The sequence below is a fragment of the Gouania willdenowi genome, chromosome 12 (assembly GCF_900634775.1).
Source record: "Gouania willdenowi chromosome 12, fGouWil2.1, whole genome shotgun sequence".
NCBI lineage: Eukaryota > Metazoa > Chordata > Actinopteri > Blenniiformes > Gobiesocidae > Gouania > Gouania willdenowi.
The window spans coordinates 32810323-32827778 of NC_041055.1; the positions used below are offsets into that span (position 1 = coordinate 32810323).

General features: G+C 34.4%; 1 protein-coding gene across 1 annotated transcript; it reads right to left on the reverse strand.

Moving 5' to 3' along the window:
* Positions 1-352: 352 nt before the first annotated feature.
* LOC114472960 (zinc finger protein 70-like) lies at positions 353-3803 on the reverse strand. Its single transcript, XM_028462278.1, has 4 exons — positions 3706-3803; positions 3522-3672; positions 1820-2213; positions 353-363 (listed from the first exon to the last, which is right to left on the reverse strand). The coding sequence occupies exons 1-4, from the start codon at positions 3801-3803 to the stop codon at positions 353-355; spliced, it is 654 nt and encodes a 217-aa protein (XP_028318079.1).
* Positions 3804-17456: the final 13653 nt, after the last annotated feature.

The window sequence follows — 17456 nt, forward strand, 5'->3', positions numbered from 1 at the left end:
TCCATTTGTATAGGGGTCTATAGGACAAAGGAGGGACTTATATACATTAATGTATATGAATGAACCACCGGCATTAGAACAAAAGAATAGTTCGGGATTTTTATGTATTTCAAAAGAATCATAAACATAGATTTCTAAGAAAGTCCAAATATCAGCTTAAGTTGTCAATTATGTCCAAATGAGTGTGTGTTTGAAGGTTGGATGTACAAAGAGGTGTACATACTCTGTACTCTGTAGTGTTATAAATGGTTTATGTGTGAGTTCAAAGTAAAATAGTGTGTGTGATTTATCTGGTTTAATTCTACGGGACATGAATATAATAAAATGATAAAGTTTGCACCAATGCTGCGGTTTAGGTAGAATCTGATGAGAGACATACAAATAGAACTATTTATTTAGCATTTAACATTTCTTGGTGCAGGGGTGATTGTCATCCATGGTTAGTAATTAATATTCAAACAGATGTAACTTAGCGAGCAGACTGAGAATAACTTTATTTATAAATCATGTGTGTAGCTCACACTTCCAAAGGAAACATGGTGTGTGTGTGTGTGTGTGTGTGTGTGTGACTCTCGCTACTCCTCCGTGGGCTCACACACACATGTGCATGCACCCAGTGACTCACATCAGGTTGAAATGTGTGAGACTTGAGAGCTTTGCTAGTATATCAGTGTGAGTGCAGCTATTTAGACGCCCCCTCACACTGAGGTCAAAAGCTGAATAGGTTTCACTTCTGGGCAAAGATGAAATGTGCCGTCCGGGTGAAATAAAATTAAAATAAACGTTTTGAAATCACCAATGAAGTCCAAAATAATGGATGCACACACTCGGGTTATGTAGAAGCTGTTAAAAAAAAGTTACAGGTCGAAACAGACACCGCGTTCCGGAGAAATTCGCTCCACAAACACACACACATGCAGACACACACACAGAACTTGCTTTTATAGAGAAATAATAATAATGTGAATCATTCTTCATATACATCATGTATGAATACAGAAGCTATAGAATGTATATCCTGTATAGAAAGTGAACAAAGGGAAACTTCTTCCTGCTTCCTTTCCAACCGATCATTGTATTGATCTTTTCTTTCAGACCACACCTTCAAAGATCAACAACTTCCTGAACTGTTGGTGTCCATTTTCCAGCTGACAGCAGGTTTATGTTGGAATCCTGTGCAGCCTGATCTCTGGGTTCTTCAGTCCAACACTGGAACCAGAAGGTGTCGTCACCATCCGTGTGTCGCTGGGATCTGAAGATGATTCCTGCTCCATGTCTCCATCCACACAGAGATGTGAGTGGAGAACAGATGAAGTGCTGAAGGTCTTCCCACACTCGTCACATCTGTAAACATTCTTCTCATGAACTTGTTGGTGGAGCCGAAAGCCTAATTTGCTCTTGTAAGATTTTCCACATGTGTCACATTTATGAGGTCGTTCTGATGAGTGTCTGATGTGGTGACGTTTCAAATCTTGATATGTTGTAAAAACTTTGTCGCACTGGTCACAGGGACACACTTCATGTCCAGTGTGAGATCTCAGGTGTACGGTGAGGGTTTGTTTCTGTTTATATATTTTCCCACAGTGGTCACAGCGATACAACTCTGCTCTAGAGTGAGTCTTCATGTGACTCGTTAAAGATGCTCTGTGTGTGAAAGCCTTTCCACACTGTTCACATCTGCGAGCTTTGATTCCACGGTGAATGAGGACATGTTGATTGAGGTCTCTAGATCGACTAAAAGTCTTTCCACATTCCTCACATTTGTATGGTTTAGAATCTCTGTGGATACGTTGATGCTCTAATAAGTGGCTCTTCCTACTAAAGGCCTTCCCACATTCATCACACGTGTGAGGTTTCTCTCCACTATGAACAAGCTGATGGGTTTTCAGGTTCTGCTTAAAAGCAAAAGCTTTCCCACACTGGTCACATTTAAACTCTTTAACTCCAGTATGAACGACTCTGTGACTTATTAAATGAGCCTTCTGGTTAAAAGCCTTTCCACACTGGTCACAACTGAACGGTTTTTCTCCAGAATGAATGCGTTGATGTGTAGTGAGGTGTGATTCACAGGTGAAGGTCTTTCGACACTGGTCACATGTATGTGGTTTAGCTTTACCTCTAGGTTGGCTCTGCTGTGGAACTCTTTGCTCTGTGGCTGAAGTTTTTCTCTTAGATTTGCGTTGAGGTGTCACTTTGTTCTGGCTTCCAGAGTCCTGTAGAACAGTTAGAGATTAAAAACAAAGAAGGAACCAAACAAACATCTGTTTCTAAATGTGTTACCGAGAAAGAACAGTGGCTGTTAAAGATGGATCAGACATAGCATTAGGCTTCAGTAGGAGATCAACTTCAATAGAACATCCACATGGACGTCAGGAACCAAAGTTTACCAGCAGAACATTGACCAAAGCATCACTGCCTCCACAGCTCAGTAGCAGGATGGACATTAGCACTTGTCTCTGATCAAATGAAGGGATTTATTTAGAAATGAAGTGGCTTTGAAGCTTATCTACATTAAAGAGGACCTGGGTGTTAAGCAGCCCTCGATGATGTCGTGTATAATCAGTCTCATTAAAACAAAGAAACCTTTGAGTCGCTTCCATTGTGAGTAGATCCTGCACCAATGAGAAAAAGAATAACCATACGTCTGCTTGTTAACCTCTCGACCAGCGGATCAGCTGTCAGAACTAGGGCTACTAATGGTTAACTGGTTAATCATTAACCGTAAACAAAAACTCAAACTGATTAAAACTAACAAATGTAACTAAATTTTGTGAACATGAAGGAATGAGAACACGTTGACCCTCTTGCGTCCCGTAGCAGTTTGCACGCTACAGTGTTTACAAGATGGAGGACAGTGTGGAGAGAGTGGATGCTCCAGCGACTCATAAGTTGGTTGAATGTAGTGAAAAAAAACCCAGCCGAAACAGCGAGCGAGGACATTTGGTGAGTTTTCAATTATGTGAAAACAGCTGTCTCTTTAATAAATAAATGGTCCAAAATAAAGACATAAATAAAATACAAAAGCACTCGACGAGCGCAGACTCAGCTAACATGCTCCGGTCACGGTAACACGGTAAACTACCATGACTACCTGTCAAACATTGAGCTGTTGACTCTGAGAGAAAGTATGACATCATCAACAAGAAGTTCCACAGTGTGGATGGGAAAAAGAATGAAATATATACATCTATATATTTTCTTAATATAACTCTTAATCAGCTGTTCCTTGTCCCATTTATACATTTTCCTGAAAATTTCAGACTAACAGCGTCGCACTGCATTAGCATAGAATTCTGACATCATCACTGTTGATGACATCATCAGATAGAACATTCTAATTGGGGTTTAAACGGGTGTCTGGCAACTTCATGGTTTGGGCTGGTTTTTATTGGAATGGGCGGGTTCTAAGATGTGATAGGGCTGAAAACTGTCAATCTGATCTGGCAACCCTGAATGACGTGGGTCACCAGTTAAACTAGTCTCCAGTGTGTGTTTAACAGCGGATGAATTAGTGTTCTAACCTTCACACAGCACACATCTGAAAACTCATCACTTTCTTCTTCTACGCTTTTCTTCAAGTTTGGAGCAAACATTCCGTCCAACACATGGTCGTGATGACGAAGCTCCTCCAACACAGCTTTCCTCCTACAGCCTTCATCATCATCATCATCATCATCATCATCATCATCATCATCGTCATCATCACTGTCCGTCTCACGCAGCTTCACTTCCCTCCACAACATTTCTTCTTCTTCTTCTTCCTTTTCTTCTCCATCTTTTTCTTCCAGTTTGACGACAGTCATCATCCAGCTCTGTCCGTCCGCCATTTCACTGCTTTGTTCCTGACCCTAGCTGGTTGCCAGATACAGCCGGCGATTCCCCGCATTAAATATGTCGAATATACTCGAAAATGCCCCCAAAATTATCCGTTCATCATCCAAATAAAACATAAATATCACCTTTAACTAACTTTATTCACTGTTTGGTCACTAAGTTAAGTTTTTCTTTATATATATATATAAGTTCACAATCAGCAGGAAAATACCTAACCTGGCAACCACTATCAACTGTTGTGCTGACGTCACAACCAACATTTTTTTAATATAAACTTTATTGAACAAAAAGTCAGAATAAACGCGTTAAACTCATTCACTGCCAGCCATTTTAGAGCATTTAGACCCACAGAATATTTTTGTATTATCACAATCTGGAATCAGAAAAAAAATTATTGTTTTGAGCTTGTTTTGTTAATCCGTAATCAACAGTTGAAATGAGCAAGTTTCACACAAATCTTCAATTTCAGAACAAAAAGCTCAGAAAAAGGAATTTTTCTAAAAAAAATAAAAAAAATAAAAATAAAAAAAATAATTAAATAAATTTTAAAATATATATATATATATATATATATATATATATATATATATATATATATATACATATATTCTCTCATTGACCTTTGAGCTAATTTATTTATTTTCTTTTTTTTTTTTTTTTGCTTTATTGACACCTATAGTATCTGAACATTGGTTTCCTTCTAAAAAAAAACAAAAAAAAAAACAGACGAGCCTTTTGATGGCAAAATTATTATTATTTTGTATCTGGTTCACAGTTGAATGTTTTGCTAACTGTATTTTATATGGGCACAGGTCGTCACTACATCAACAGAGAAGCCTTTTATTCACAGTAGAACTCCGTCACACTGTATCCTAGCAACTGCCGTGAAACAACGCAATTGACGTACATATCCGTCAATGGCACTGAGCGTTCTAGATAATGTATGATTAAACTAGGTTTGGTTTGTTTTCTGAAACAACAGAAAAACATCTGATGAAAATGTTTTACGAGAACTGAGAGGAAAGTACGGTGGCCGTAAAAGCTCGCAACACAACACAAAATGAAGAATGCTACATCGCAACACAAAACAAAACAAAAGCTCACAACCCAACAAGAAAGCAGTCTGGTAAAAATCCACGAAGAAACAAGTTATTTCCTTTAGTCAGGAGTTAATTTTCTATCTTTTCAGGGTAAATGAAATGTTTTCCCAACAAATGAAGAGCAGATCGTCCTGTGTAGCTAATGCCTCCTAAAGAGTTCCACTACAACATTCCTGGTGATTCCATGACATCCAGCTGAGGCTCTTAAAATCATTAACATCTCTAGATATCAAAAGCTTTACTGTACAGATGGCTTCTGTAGCTGATGTGTAACTAGTAGATCATTTCATAACTCAACTACAAACATAAAACTATACCAAAACATCTGGAATGCACCGAAAGGAAAATTCTAAGTAACTAAGGCTGAAAACCGGAAAACTGAATTTTATGAGAATTATTGCATGTTTGGTTCTGAACATGTACTAACTTTGCTAAAATCAAGACAATGCAGTTGCATGAATTAATATTAATGTTTCAAAGAATAAATCAATTAAAAAAATATATGAAAAATAAGTATCTAGCACTGACATTCCAACAATGCACAATGTAAAATAAAATAAAAATACATGACTTCATTCTATAACTGACTTCTTAAAGCAGGGGTTTCAAACTCATTTTCATTTAGGGGCCAAATACAAAGTACTTTATCTTGAGTGGAAAAAAAAAAACTTAATATGACAAAGTTAAATACTTTGAATAAAATGTGAATCAACAAAAACAAAAACGTTTGTTTAGTTACTCTTTAATCAGTCCATACACTAAATAATAATCACAAAAATTAACACAATTTTAACAAAACCACTAATTTCTATGCAGCCTTTTCTCCATCTTGAAAACAATGCAGTGTCACCTCGTTCACCTGCTTCTGTAACACGGTTTATATTCAGCTTTGGCTCATTTATGCAACACATCCACTCTCAGATCCATCACATGCACAACTAAGGGTCATAATGTAAGGAATGATGACTCTGCACTCTGGGACAAACCTTGATTTATGACAAGTTTTAGGAAAATTGGAAAAGCAAATATAAGGTTAAAGTGGGACATGATCAATGTTCTGTTTAGGAACTCCACCGCACCCCTTCACTGGAACCCCCTATGATAAACAGAATGATGTCATTTTATAAAATGACAGAGGCACAATTCAACATCAGCCGTATCCATAGCTACTGATGTAGATATAATAATACTCACCATTATCAATAAACTGTCACAGTTTTATTGTCAAGCTCATTTTAGTTCAGGGACCAAATACAGACCAGTTTGATCTCAAGTGGGCCACAGATTTTAGGTGGGAAAACAAAAATTTCTACATTAATGCTTTACACTTCCAGCTTTAAATGACATATAAATTATATACTGTATGAGAGACAATATCCAAATATTAATTGACCTTAAACTTAAATTCACTTACATTTCCTTGATATTTTGAACCATTTTTATTTAATTTAGTAAAATAGAATTTAGATTAAAATTAAAAAAATGTTTTTTTTTTTCATCAATTTGAGATTTAAAAATGACTGCAATCATATGATATAAGCGTGGGAAATATTTATCCATGTGTATTGGGAGAGGCTGAGATATTTACAGCAATTTACACAATGATACATGTTTTTTCTGTCATTTTTACATTTTTCTGTGGGCCAAATTAAATGTTCTAAAGCACATGTGTCAAATTCATGGCTTGAGGGCCAAATCCGGCCCTTTGGAGCATCCAGTTTGTTCCGCAGGATAAAATAAAAATGACAAAAAAAAACATGAATCATTGTGTAAATGAAACTCAACAATATTTGCAGGCGCTCACAGTTTTCCCGGTGCTTATATCACATGATTAGTCATTTTTAATATTAAACAGTTGGAAAAAAAATTACATTTTTACAGTGTTCTTTTATTTTACTTAAATTTTTACATAACATTTCCTTTAATTAAGCAGAAATTAGTCACAAAACAAGGAAATTTAAAGTGCAGACCCTGTTGGGACTGAAATCTGTCACTTATTGCATGGATATTGTTGTTTTTTTAAATATGTAGTATTTCATGTATACGTACAGTATGTGTGGAAACAAGGGAATGATAATAATTAGATCTTGTTTTCTGACCCGTACACGTTTTATTTTCTATCTTTGGTTGGTACGCTACAGAGTGAGATGGACAGGTGATAGCACCTCATCTCTGAGTCAGGATGAGGGTCATTATTACCATCTGTCCTTGGCTGAGGGACATCCATCACATGGCCCAGTGAAGGTGATGATGTAACGGATGAGGAAGGAGGCAGCACAAGGTGAGGATGGCCACTCTGTCACTGGAGCCACACGTTGACAACCACTCTGTGCTGACAAGGACACAAGCCTTGGTTCTCGAGCCAAGGTTGATCTGAGGGATATTAGAAAGTTGGAGAAGGATGAGAAAACTCACTATAGCACAGAGTCCATTAGTATGAAATGATGGTCTATTGTTCTATGAATCTGTGATAACCACATTTATTAATTCATCTGAATAATATTCACTGTTATCCAGGAAAGTTTATTATTATTATTATTATAGTCATCTTAAAGATGGAAATCCTGTCAGACACGTGAGATAAAACACCACAGGAATAAATACACAATACAACAATGAAGCAGCAACTATTCTGTGACTAAACACTGAGATAAAGAGAGAAGGATTGATTAAGAATGAGACACACCTGAGTGGAAACCTGAGGGAGATAATCACTGACATCACCAGCAAGAAGAGCTGGAACACAAAGACACATAGAATCAACACTGGAACTAAAGACATGGGAATAAAGTAAGAATTCAAGGATTATTATTTTCAACAAAGCCAATGACTGTTAAACAGTTTTTATAAGATGTGAAGTTGACATTTTCACTTTGGGAAAGAAAAAAGGTCTGTTTTAGTTCAAAAGTGTGTGAGTCCTGACAGGTTTCTGTTTTTCTTCAAAGTATTCATCTTTTTAGGTTGAAACAAAGCAAGACTGAGTCTTTGGTAATAAATAAGAAAATATTGTATCTATGCAGTTTGTGTATTTTGCTATATTTTGTCTTTTTTCTGTTTTTGTGAGTTTTGTTGAGTTTTTTTTTTTCATTTTGTGTATTTGTGTGTTTTAAGCACATTTTGAGTATTTTTTTGTTCTAGTTTTGTATCTTTTTCTTGTGGTTTATGAATGTTCTGACTCATCGCTTCTGTTATCTGTAGTCATCGTGTGTGCGTGTGTGTGTGTGTGCGTGTGTGCGTGCGTGCGTGTGTGTGTGTGTGTGTGTGCGCGTGCGTGCGTGTGTTTAAAGCACAAAGTATCTTTATCAAAGAAATGAAAAACAATAAGACACAGTCAGCATCTCTCTGACTTTTTTCAGTAGATGCTAAAACACATGTAACCATTTTACTTGACGGCTAAAGCTGAACAAAGTCAAATCTGACAGAACGATCTCGTCCAATCATAGCGAGGTCAGTTATTCAATCTCCATCCTGACTAATGAAGGCTTTTTAAGTAAACTCTGTTTTCCTTTGATCTTATTCTGTTATTCATGTTTCAGGGTCTGACATGTTAACCCTGAGACGTCTTCATGGAAGTCCACGAGGATTTATAAGTGAAAAATGATCAGAGAAAACTTCTATAACAGCAGATATGTGAGTAAACACAGATACATGGTAACATTTTTATAATAAATTAAAGCTTTATTTTTAGAAAGTAGGATGTGTTCATCAGATAATTACTTTAAACTACAGCTGCAGGAATGACATATTTTAAATGTTTTTACTGCTGACTTTAATGTTCTTATACATTTTTAAGTTGTTGAATGTTGTCTGTTGCACTTTTTAATCATGTAAAGCACATTGAGTTGCCTTGTGTATGAAATGCACTATACTAATAAATGTGCTTTGCCTAAAGCCGCTATAGATGATTATTTATAAAAAGATTTGATCAGATTAAGACAGATTAATAAATCACCGATCGTTTGCTTGAAATCAAGATGTTAAAGGTTGAAAATGCTGCTGTAAAGTTTGTTTTGATCTCCACTGTAAACTAGGGATGTAACGATTCACTCAATTCCCGATACGATTCGATTCTCTCACGATTTATTTTACAAAATGGGACTGTAGATAAATGATTGAAAAATATTTCTCTTTTTTTTGGGGGGGGGGGGGGGGGGGGGGGAGAACTAGAAAATACTGTATTATTTTCCTTTTATTTTTCATTGTCAAAAGAATCCCTTGATAAACTATTCAAAACAATGCAATTTAACTAAAAATAAATCTTGAATGAAATAAATAAAGGAATAATAGAAATGAAAATGAAGCCTATTAATTTAAATTCTGGTTCAATAATAAACAATGCAAAACTGCATAATAGTTCTTTTTTTTTTTAAAAGTGCAACTGAAAATGTATTTTGTGCCTTAACAATTGGACTTTAAAAAAAAAAAAACAGTCATTGCTCTGTATTTACGTCAGATATTTGTTTGGACCAGCAGAGGGCGCTGGTGACCCAGTGCTCGGTTGGCATGCAGATTCTTGCAGTGAAGAAGGGGGTAAGGAATCATTTATGAACATGTTTAAGAGTAGAAGGCGGCCAGAAAGAAAGTAGTAGCAGATTCCGCCTGCTGCCTCAGCATTTGGACAAGAGGATAAATATATAGCGCCCTCTGCTGTTTGAAAAAAGTACTGCGATTCAATTTTCAGAAAATCGATATGAACCGTGATACCTATGAATCGATTTTTAACTGCCTTACGATTAATTGTTACATCCCTACCGTAAACACTTGGTGCATTGCATTGTGGGATGTGGAGTCCCTTAGAGCAAGGGTTTTCAACCTTGGGGTCGCAAGACACTGATAGGGAGTCGCCAGATGCCTTGAAGAAACTAAGAAGATTTTTTTTAACAATTTCAACCCATTTTTGTTTATTTTTACCATTTTTCTGCAACTCCACCAAACTCACCATATTTTAACCTATTTCATCACTTTTTCTTTCCATATTTTTGCTCCTTTTAATGTATTTTTGCTACATTTCTCTCATTTCTGACACTTCTACATCACATTTAAATGACTTTCCAGACATGTTCAGCACTTATAAACCCTTTCTATCACTTTTCCACCTAATGTCACATACTGTATATTGACTCATTATTGTCACTTTTAACCTTTTTTTTTGCCAATTTAACCACATTCACCATTTGTCATGTCCATTATTTGCCAGTTTAAACTAATTGTTCCAATATTTTTTTCAATCTTTTGTTCTCCGTTTTTGCCCACTCATAATTGTTCCTTTTAACCATTTCACCACCTTTTCCACCATTTTTGGTCACTTTTAACCCATTTTATTTCTGATTAAATCAGGGATTTACATCTTTATGATGACTATAAACTATGGTGAAAATAATAGTAAACCTGACATGTATTTGCATGTAGTTTAAAAAAAAGTTTCCTGTTCAATAACACATTGAGTTTGGATGGAAACAGTTATTTTTGTCGTGCTCTTACTAAACTGCTTTACTATATTCTATGTCCGTGTGTGTTTTTTGTAATAAAATGAATGTTTTTTTTCTGATGTCATGCAAACCATAGCAGTGATGTGACACATTCAACTGTAAATACTCAGCCTGACATTGTCCTGTGAGCTAAAGGCAGCCTGAGAAAGTCCCTGTAGAATGGAGTCGTGCTCTCAACTCTTTTTAAAGCTAAAAACTAGAGAAAGCCAGGATTTCCTAATGCTCAGAATGGAAAGTTGTTGATAGATTGATCTGCAACAGGAGACGCTTTTATTTACAGTGAACAAATCAGAAGAAAGTGTTGGACTTATTTACAGAACAGATTCACACCATAGAAACCAGACATAGGCAACAGGTGGCTCTGGGGCCACTGGAAGGCCTCGGCCTATTTTTGCGTGGCCCAAAAAAGTAAACGCACAAAATTAGGCCAAAAACACACCAAATATCAACACAAAAACACACAATTATGCCATAGAATCACAAAAAAATAACAAACACAAAATGAGAGAAACTTTTACACAATAACAACTACAACACACAAAAAGACAGAAAACTACAACAAATGTATCCAAAATGACAGAAGAATGTACAGAATGAGCTAAAATACATAAAAGGCCTCCAAGGCAAACACTCTGAAGCTGGATTTCCTCTTAACATATTAATATTATTATCATTATTATATAACCGCTACAGTCACTTATTATTCAAACCAGTCAATGACCATTAGAGCCTTTGATTAATAGTTTCAGCGTTCACACTTTTACATTTTGCTTCCGTTTCTTATAATCACACGTCATCACATGCTCTTAAATCATACCAAACATACTTAATACAGTTAATTATTGTCATTAACCTCATATTTATATGCAGAGAAATCAACTCACACTAGGATTACACAAGATTTAGTGAGATTTGACGTCCAGCCGTTAGCTACACATGCTAAAGCTAACATTAGTGGTGAGGGTTTTGGTCCGTGTCATAGAGATATTTACATTTCAGAATGGGAAATTTGTCATATCAAGTGAAATTACATTACATTTCCGTTTCTCTGTTCACACGTTTATGGAGACAATTTATGTAAATGTGAGATTTTTACCAAAACATGCAGGAAATAATCAGTGTTGAATTGCAAATTCTGTTGTGAAAATGAATGTTTAAAAATGACATTTCTGTTGTAAATGCTGGAGTTACTTTACGTTTTCTGTGATTAGATAAAATCAGAGGCCATGCTTACTGTATTTATGAAGCGACATCATGAGATAAATGTTTGGTTGTGATATTGTCGTCTGATGAATTACATCTATTTTTCTGCTGAGTCACTGTAGCATTCCAGTCAGTTTAAATCCTAACCCAGTTTGAGTTCTGTGCTGCAACACTGTGTAATATCAGTGACACGTCTGTTTTACTGGAGCTGATGAAAAAAAATTACTGTGCGTGTGCGTGTCCACGCACACAGAATGTGAGTTCAATCATTATCATTTAAATTGCTGAATCAGCTAAACTAAAATGTCAGAATAAAGTGTTTTAGAAGAAAACTTCCTGATAGGTTGATCCAATATTTATTTATTTCCTGTTTGTGGAGGAAGTGTGAAGACGCCTCATTGATTTTATTTATGTATTCTTAATGTTAAGATGGAAATAGAATGCACACCTTATTTATTTATTTATTTGAATCAACGAGGTCTCATTTTAAAGAAAGACCTGTTTTGAACAACAATTTAATAATTTAAAATATAACATTACATTACAAGAATTATAGACATGTTTAAGAATGATACACTCTGCCACAATTGAAAATCAATAAATGGATATCTACAGATACTTGCCATAAACGAATAATATCTCTATACCTAAATATATGCCATAATGTTATTTATCTATCAATCTATTTATATATTTATTTAAGTATTTGTTTATTTAACATTACATCACAAGAGTAACAGTGTTCATTTAGACTTGATGACTAAATGACATGAAATATTAGTCGACTAAATGTGTTACAGAAAAAGTCGACTATAAAGTTAATGCATTTTTTAAAGCATTTAATGATTTTTGATCAGCTTGATTTGTGATATTATTAACAGACAGATTAGATGTGATCAATACATTAGACCATATGATCACGTGTTCTGATTTGATTCCGTCCCATCAATATTATTAATAATTATAGTTTCATTTTCATTAGTTGACCAAAATATAAGAATATACTGTAGACGCGTTTAGTTTTTTATTAATCAGTCTAGTTATTGTTACTTTAGTTCAAACTATACCAGATACTTTTAATCGATCAAAATAACAAAAAATTAAAACAGGAACATGTTGACGGTTGTTTCCTAAAATGTTTTAATGAAATAAAAGTGAACAACTTTAAATGTTTTGCTTGGTTTTCCAGGGTTTCCCCAAAAATTCTATTGTGGCCACAAATTATTAATGACGTGCGTATGAAACACTAATTAATGGCCACAAAACAAGAATAATAATGTGCACAAAACATAACATATTTTATGGCTGTTTATTTAATCCTAAAAGCCTCATTTATTTATTTGTTAACACATTATAAAGAATAAATTAGGTATGTTTTATTGACTGAGCGCTCATCTTTGAAGCCCCCTAGTGGTTAATGGTGGAATGGTTTACTCTGCCTATAGCCAGAAACACCTTTTAAAAAGGAAGTGAATAATAATGATGTTATGACCTCGGTAGCTGATTGTTCAGCTGGAGACGTTTGTGTGGGAAGAAGAAGAAGAACCTTGAACATCAGCCTTGAGGAGATTTTCTTTGAACAAAACAGCAAAAACACGTTGACCTTGAACAAACTCGTTTCATTCCAACTTCCCCCGAAAATGAAACTTCATTCTCTCTCACAACTTTATTCTGAGGTTTTTTCTCCTGCTTTTATTGAGAATTATTTTGTCCTTTGGGAGAAAAAGAAAAACCAACAGAATTATGATTTCACTTATTTTCTCACAGGCTCCACAGATGAGGCAGAACTCTGGAAATATGGAATAAAACGTCAAAAATATAACAGTATTTAACACACTAAGTAGAACTTTTGTCATTAAGATAAGTTTTAATTAAACACCTCATACTGTTGCAATCTGAATTTCAAAATAAAAGGTTGACAGGGATGTTAAAAAATATTTTAGCATCATTTTGAATTGAACCAGATTTAATGGAAGAATGTTTGGGAAAATCTACTATTCCTGAATCTCATGCACTTGGTTTGTTTAATCCAATAATTTCAGTTCAAACAAACTCTGCACTGAGGTTTTTGGTTCTAAAGTTACTCACAAAACATGAATATTTGTTAAGTTCTACTTGAATTTTTAATTTGTATATTTGTCGCCATCTTGTATGTTTTTGAGGAAATGTGTGTATTTGAATTTTTATTTCTTATTTTGGTTGTCTCCGTGCAATTTCTGTAATTTTACATTTTTTTTATTTTTATTTTTTTTTTTAGCATTTTTGTGTGTGTTTTCTGTTTCATACATTTCTTTGTCTTTTTTTTTGTTGGTATTTTTTTGTTATTCAGTGTTTACTTTGGTGTCCAAACGAAACACATTTTATTGAAAATACATGTTTATATATAAAATCAAATCCTAGGTGTGAAAGACCAGTTTTAGATGTAAATGTGGAAGGTCTTTGGTGATGAGCAGCTACAGCAGCAGCTACAGTAGCATCTGAGGTTAAACATACAACATACTGTATCTCATTGTGTACAAACGGCTTTTTCAAGGCTGAACGGCTCCACTCATGGTTTTTTATGATTGTCTGCATCACCTCGACTTAAGCTGAAAGAAAAAATACCGTTTAGAAGTGACAGCGATGAATAGTCATGATGAACGTGAAGGACAGGCAGTAAAACCATGAAAGCTGCTTTAATGACACATTTACAGCTTTTTCTCTTCACATGTTTTCATGAGAATGAAAACAAAGCTGGATCGTGTCCTTGGTCGGTTAAAAAGACACATTTACCCAAAGACACTAAATCAAGGTCACAACTTTCACCAAAGCAACATTTAGAGCAAACGTGGGAGAATAATCTCTGATCAGAGCATTTAGGAAACAACAAAGGGTTTGTGTGTTTATTCTCTGTTTTCTGTTATTATACATTGTAATCGTAGGAGTTATTATTTTTCTTCTGCAACACCTTTGTCGTGGAACTCATCCTAGTCTACTTGAAGCATAAATGTCAAGGTCAAGGTTGCGTCAAGTGTCAAAAACCAAACTTTTCAATACCTCTACCAATATTTATTGTACAAGTTTGATGCTTACATTTATGAAAAGTTCATCTCAAGTGGAGTATTTTATTTACATGAACCGAAGCTGTACGACCTACCAGTAAAAAGATTGGTAAGGGTCAAAGTTCATCACATCACAAAAAAAAAACTTGGTCACTGGTACCATTGAACAACATTTCCTTTCAATGAGTGACCTTGACCTTTGCTCAAGGTCATATTTAAGGTCAATAACTCAAAAAAGTGAATAAAGTGAGTCCTCCACGCTCTCAGGATGACGAAGCTCAGCCAAAACACTGGTACCATTGAACAACAACATATTTAATTAGTAAAAAGAACAAATTTGTCAATAAATCCAGATACAGGTTGTCACTTTTGCCAATTTATTCAATTACCAAATACATATTTGCCTTAAGAATACAGGTCTTACCTAGTTTTTTTTTTTTTGTTTCATGTTTTATTTTGTAAACATCTGTCATTTTGTGTATTTGTCTCTCGCCTTGTATTTATTTATGTATTACATCTATGTAAATATAATATATATGTATCTGTTTCTTGTGCTATTATCTCTTGCATGTCCTTTGAACCTCAGTTTTATTTTAATCTGAAATTCTCCATTCAGCATCAAAGTAAGATTTTCATATTTTTGCTGTTTTTGTGATGATTTTGTGAGTTTTTGGTCTCATCTTGTGATCGTTTAATGTATTTTTCTTTCATTTAGCGTCTCCTGTTGTTGTTTAGTGTATTTTTTTTATTAATTGTGTTTTTTTTGTTGTTTTTGAGTTATTGGTTCTGAAAATATATCCGTTTTGCATTTTTCTCTCGTTTTGTGTTAATTTGTCATATTACAATTATGTAAATATAAATTTGTCTCTTAGTTATTTGTGTTATGCTCTTATCTCTTACATTCTCTTTGTACCTCAGTTTTTTTTTTTATCTAAAATTGCTCTTACAAAGTTCAGCGTTGACCGCAAAATAAAATTTAAATTTTCCAGGGAAACCTGTTTCTTTACTTCACACATGACAAACATTTTGAATCTTAAATCTTTGAATTTGTGTTCTCATTTTGTGTCTTTGTGCTGTTTTGTGATCATTTTGTGGTGGTTTAATGCATTTTTTAATCTTATTTAATGCAGTTTTGTGCTTGTCTTTTGTTGTTTTGTGTGTTTTGAGTCATTTTGTATCATTTAGTATATGTTTCTTTCATGTTGTGTTTTGTTGTTGTTATTTACTGTATATTTTTCTCACGGATTAATGGAAGTCAAGCAGATTTTCCAGTTATAACTTGGTTTTTCAGCAGAAAAGTACATGTTGGAAAAACATTTTCTTTATTCATATATTGTCAACTGGTGGCCAGGGGGCTGCATGTGGCCCTCTGTCTAATTTTATGTGGGTCCCAAAGTAAATGCACACAATTACTCTAAACACAAAAATGATTTAAAAAAAAAAAAAAAAAAATTATACAAAACAAGAAAAACACACAAAACAAGACCATGACAAGAATACACAGAAAAGGAATAAAAAAATCAAAAACATAAAAATGACTCTAAAACCACAAAACCACTCAGAACGCAGAACATGAAAAGAAAAAAAAAGAAAAATAAAAGACCAAAATTCTTTGTTTCCTGTGTTAAGGCTCTGATTGGTCATGAATGTTGATCATGTGACCCTTACATCAGATACAGTCACATGTTTGGGCCCCGCCCACTTTGATAAACGTTGTCCAAGCTTCCACAGTTTCATACTGTAACAGTGGTGTTATGGGGGGGAGGGGGTCATATCAGGGGGTACATGTAGGATCAAAGTGACCCCCCCCCCCCCAGCAGCTGCTGAGGTTTCACACACACAGTCACGTACTGAAGTGAAGTCACAATGAAACTCAATCCACCTTCAGAACTAAAGTCATGCATCGGTTTGAATTTTACACATTTTTAGATTTTATCACTTTATGGATCATTTCACGCTTTATGAACTCACGACTCAGCGCTATTGGCTGATCTGAGTCACCATCATGGACCAATTACAGAGGAGGAAACACTCAATGTTTATTTCTTGTTCTTAAAGTCTAAAAAACAGAAATCCTCTGCATGGCCGTAAAACGCTACTATTGTGGGTGCCAGACTCCACTGCACATGTCTACAGACCCAGCCATCAACTTCCTGTTTCCTGTTCAAACTCTATCGTAGTTTTTTGGAAGTTGTGTGTGTTTAGATACAATGTAAAATAGTAAAGATCTATACTAAACCCAACAAAAAACTATAATTATTAAATATTCCTGAATCAGTTATACATAATTATTTAAAAGCTAATTATGGATTTTTAGTGATTCCAATTTGAACAACAAATATTTAATAAATATATATATTTAATATATATTATTATTATTGATAATATATTTTATGATAATTATTATATTTATTGTACATATATACTTCCCTTCTCTATTTATAAGTCAATTTATGTATTTATTTGTCATTTTGTTATTATTATTAATAATAATAATAATAATAATATTAATAATGATAATGAAGCCAACCCATGTGGATGATAATTGATGTTTTTGCTGTAACTTATAGCTCCTCCCACTGCAGCTTTTAAAGCAGCGTTGATGTGACATCATCGGTAGATAAAGTTAAACTGTAGATAAAGTTAAACTGTAGATAAAGTTAAACTGTAGATAAAGTTAAACTGTAGATTAAGTTAATAAGTAGATTAAGTTAATAAGTAGATAAAGTTAAACTGTAGATAAAGTTAAACTGTAGATAAAGTTAATAAGTAGATAAAGTTAAACTGTA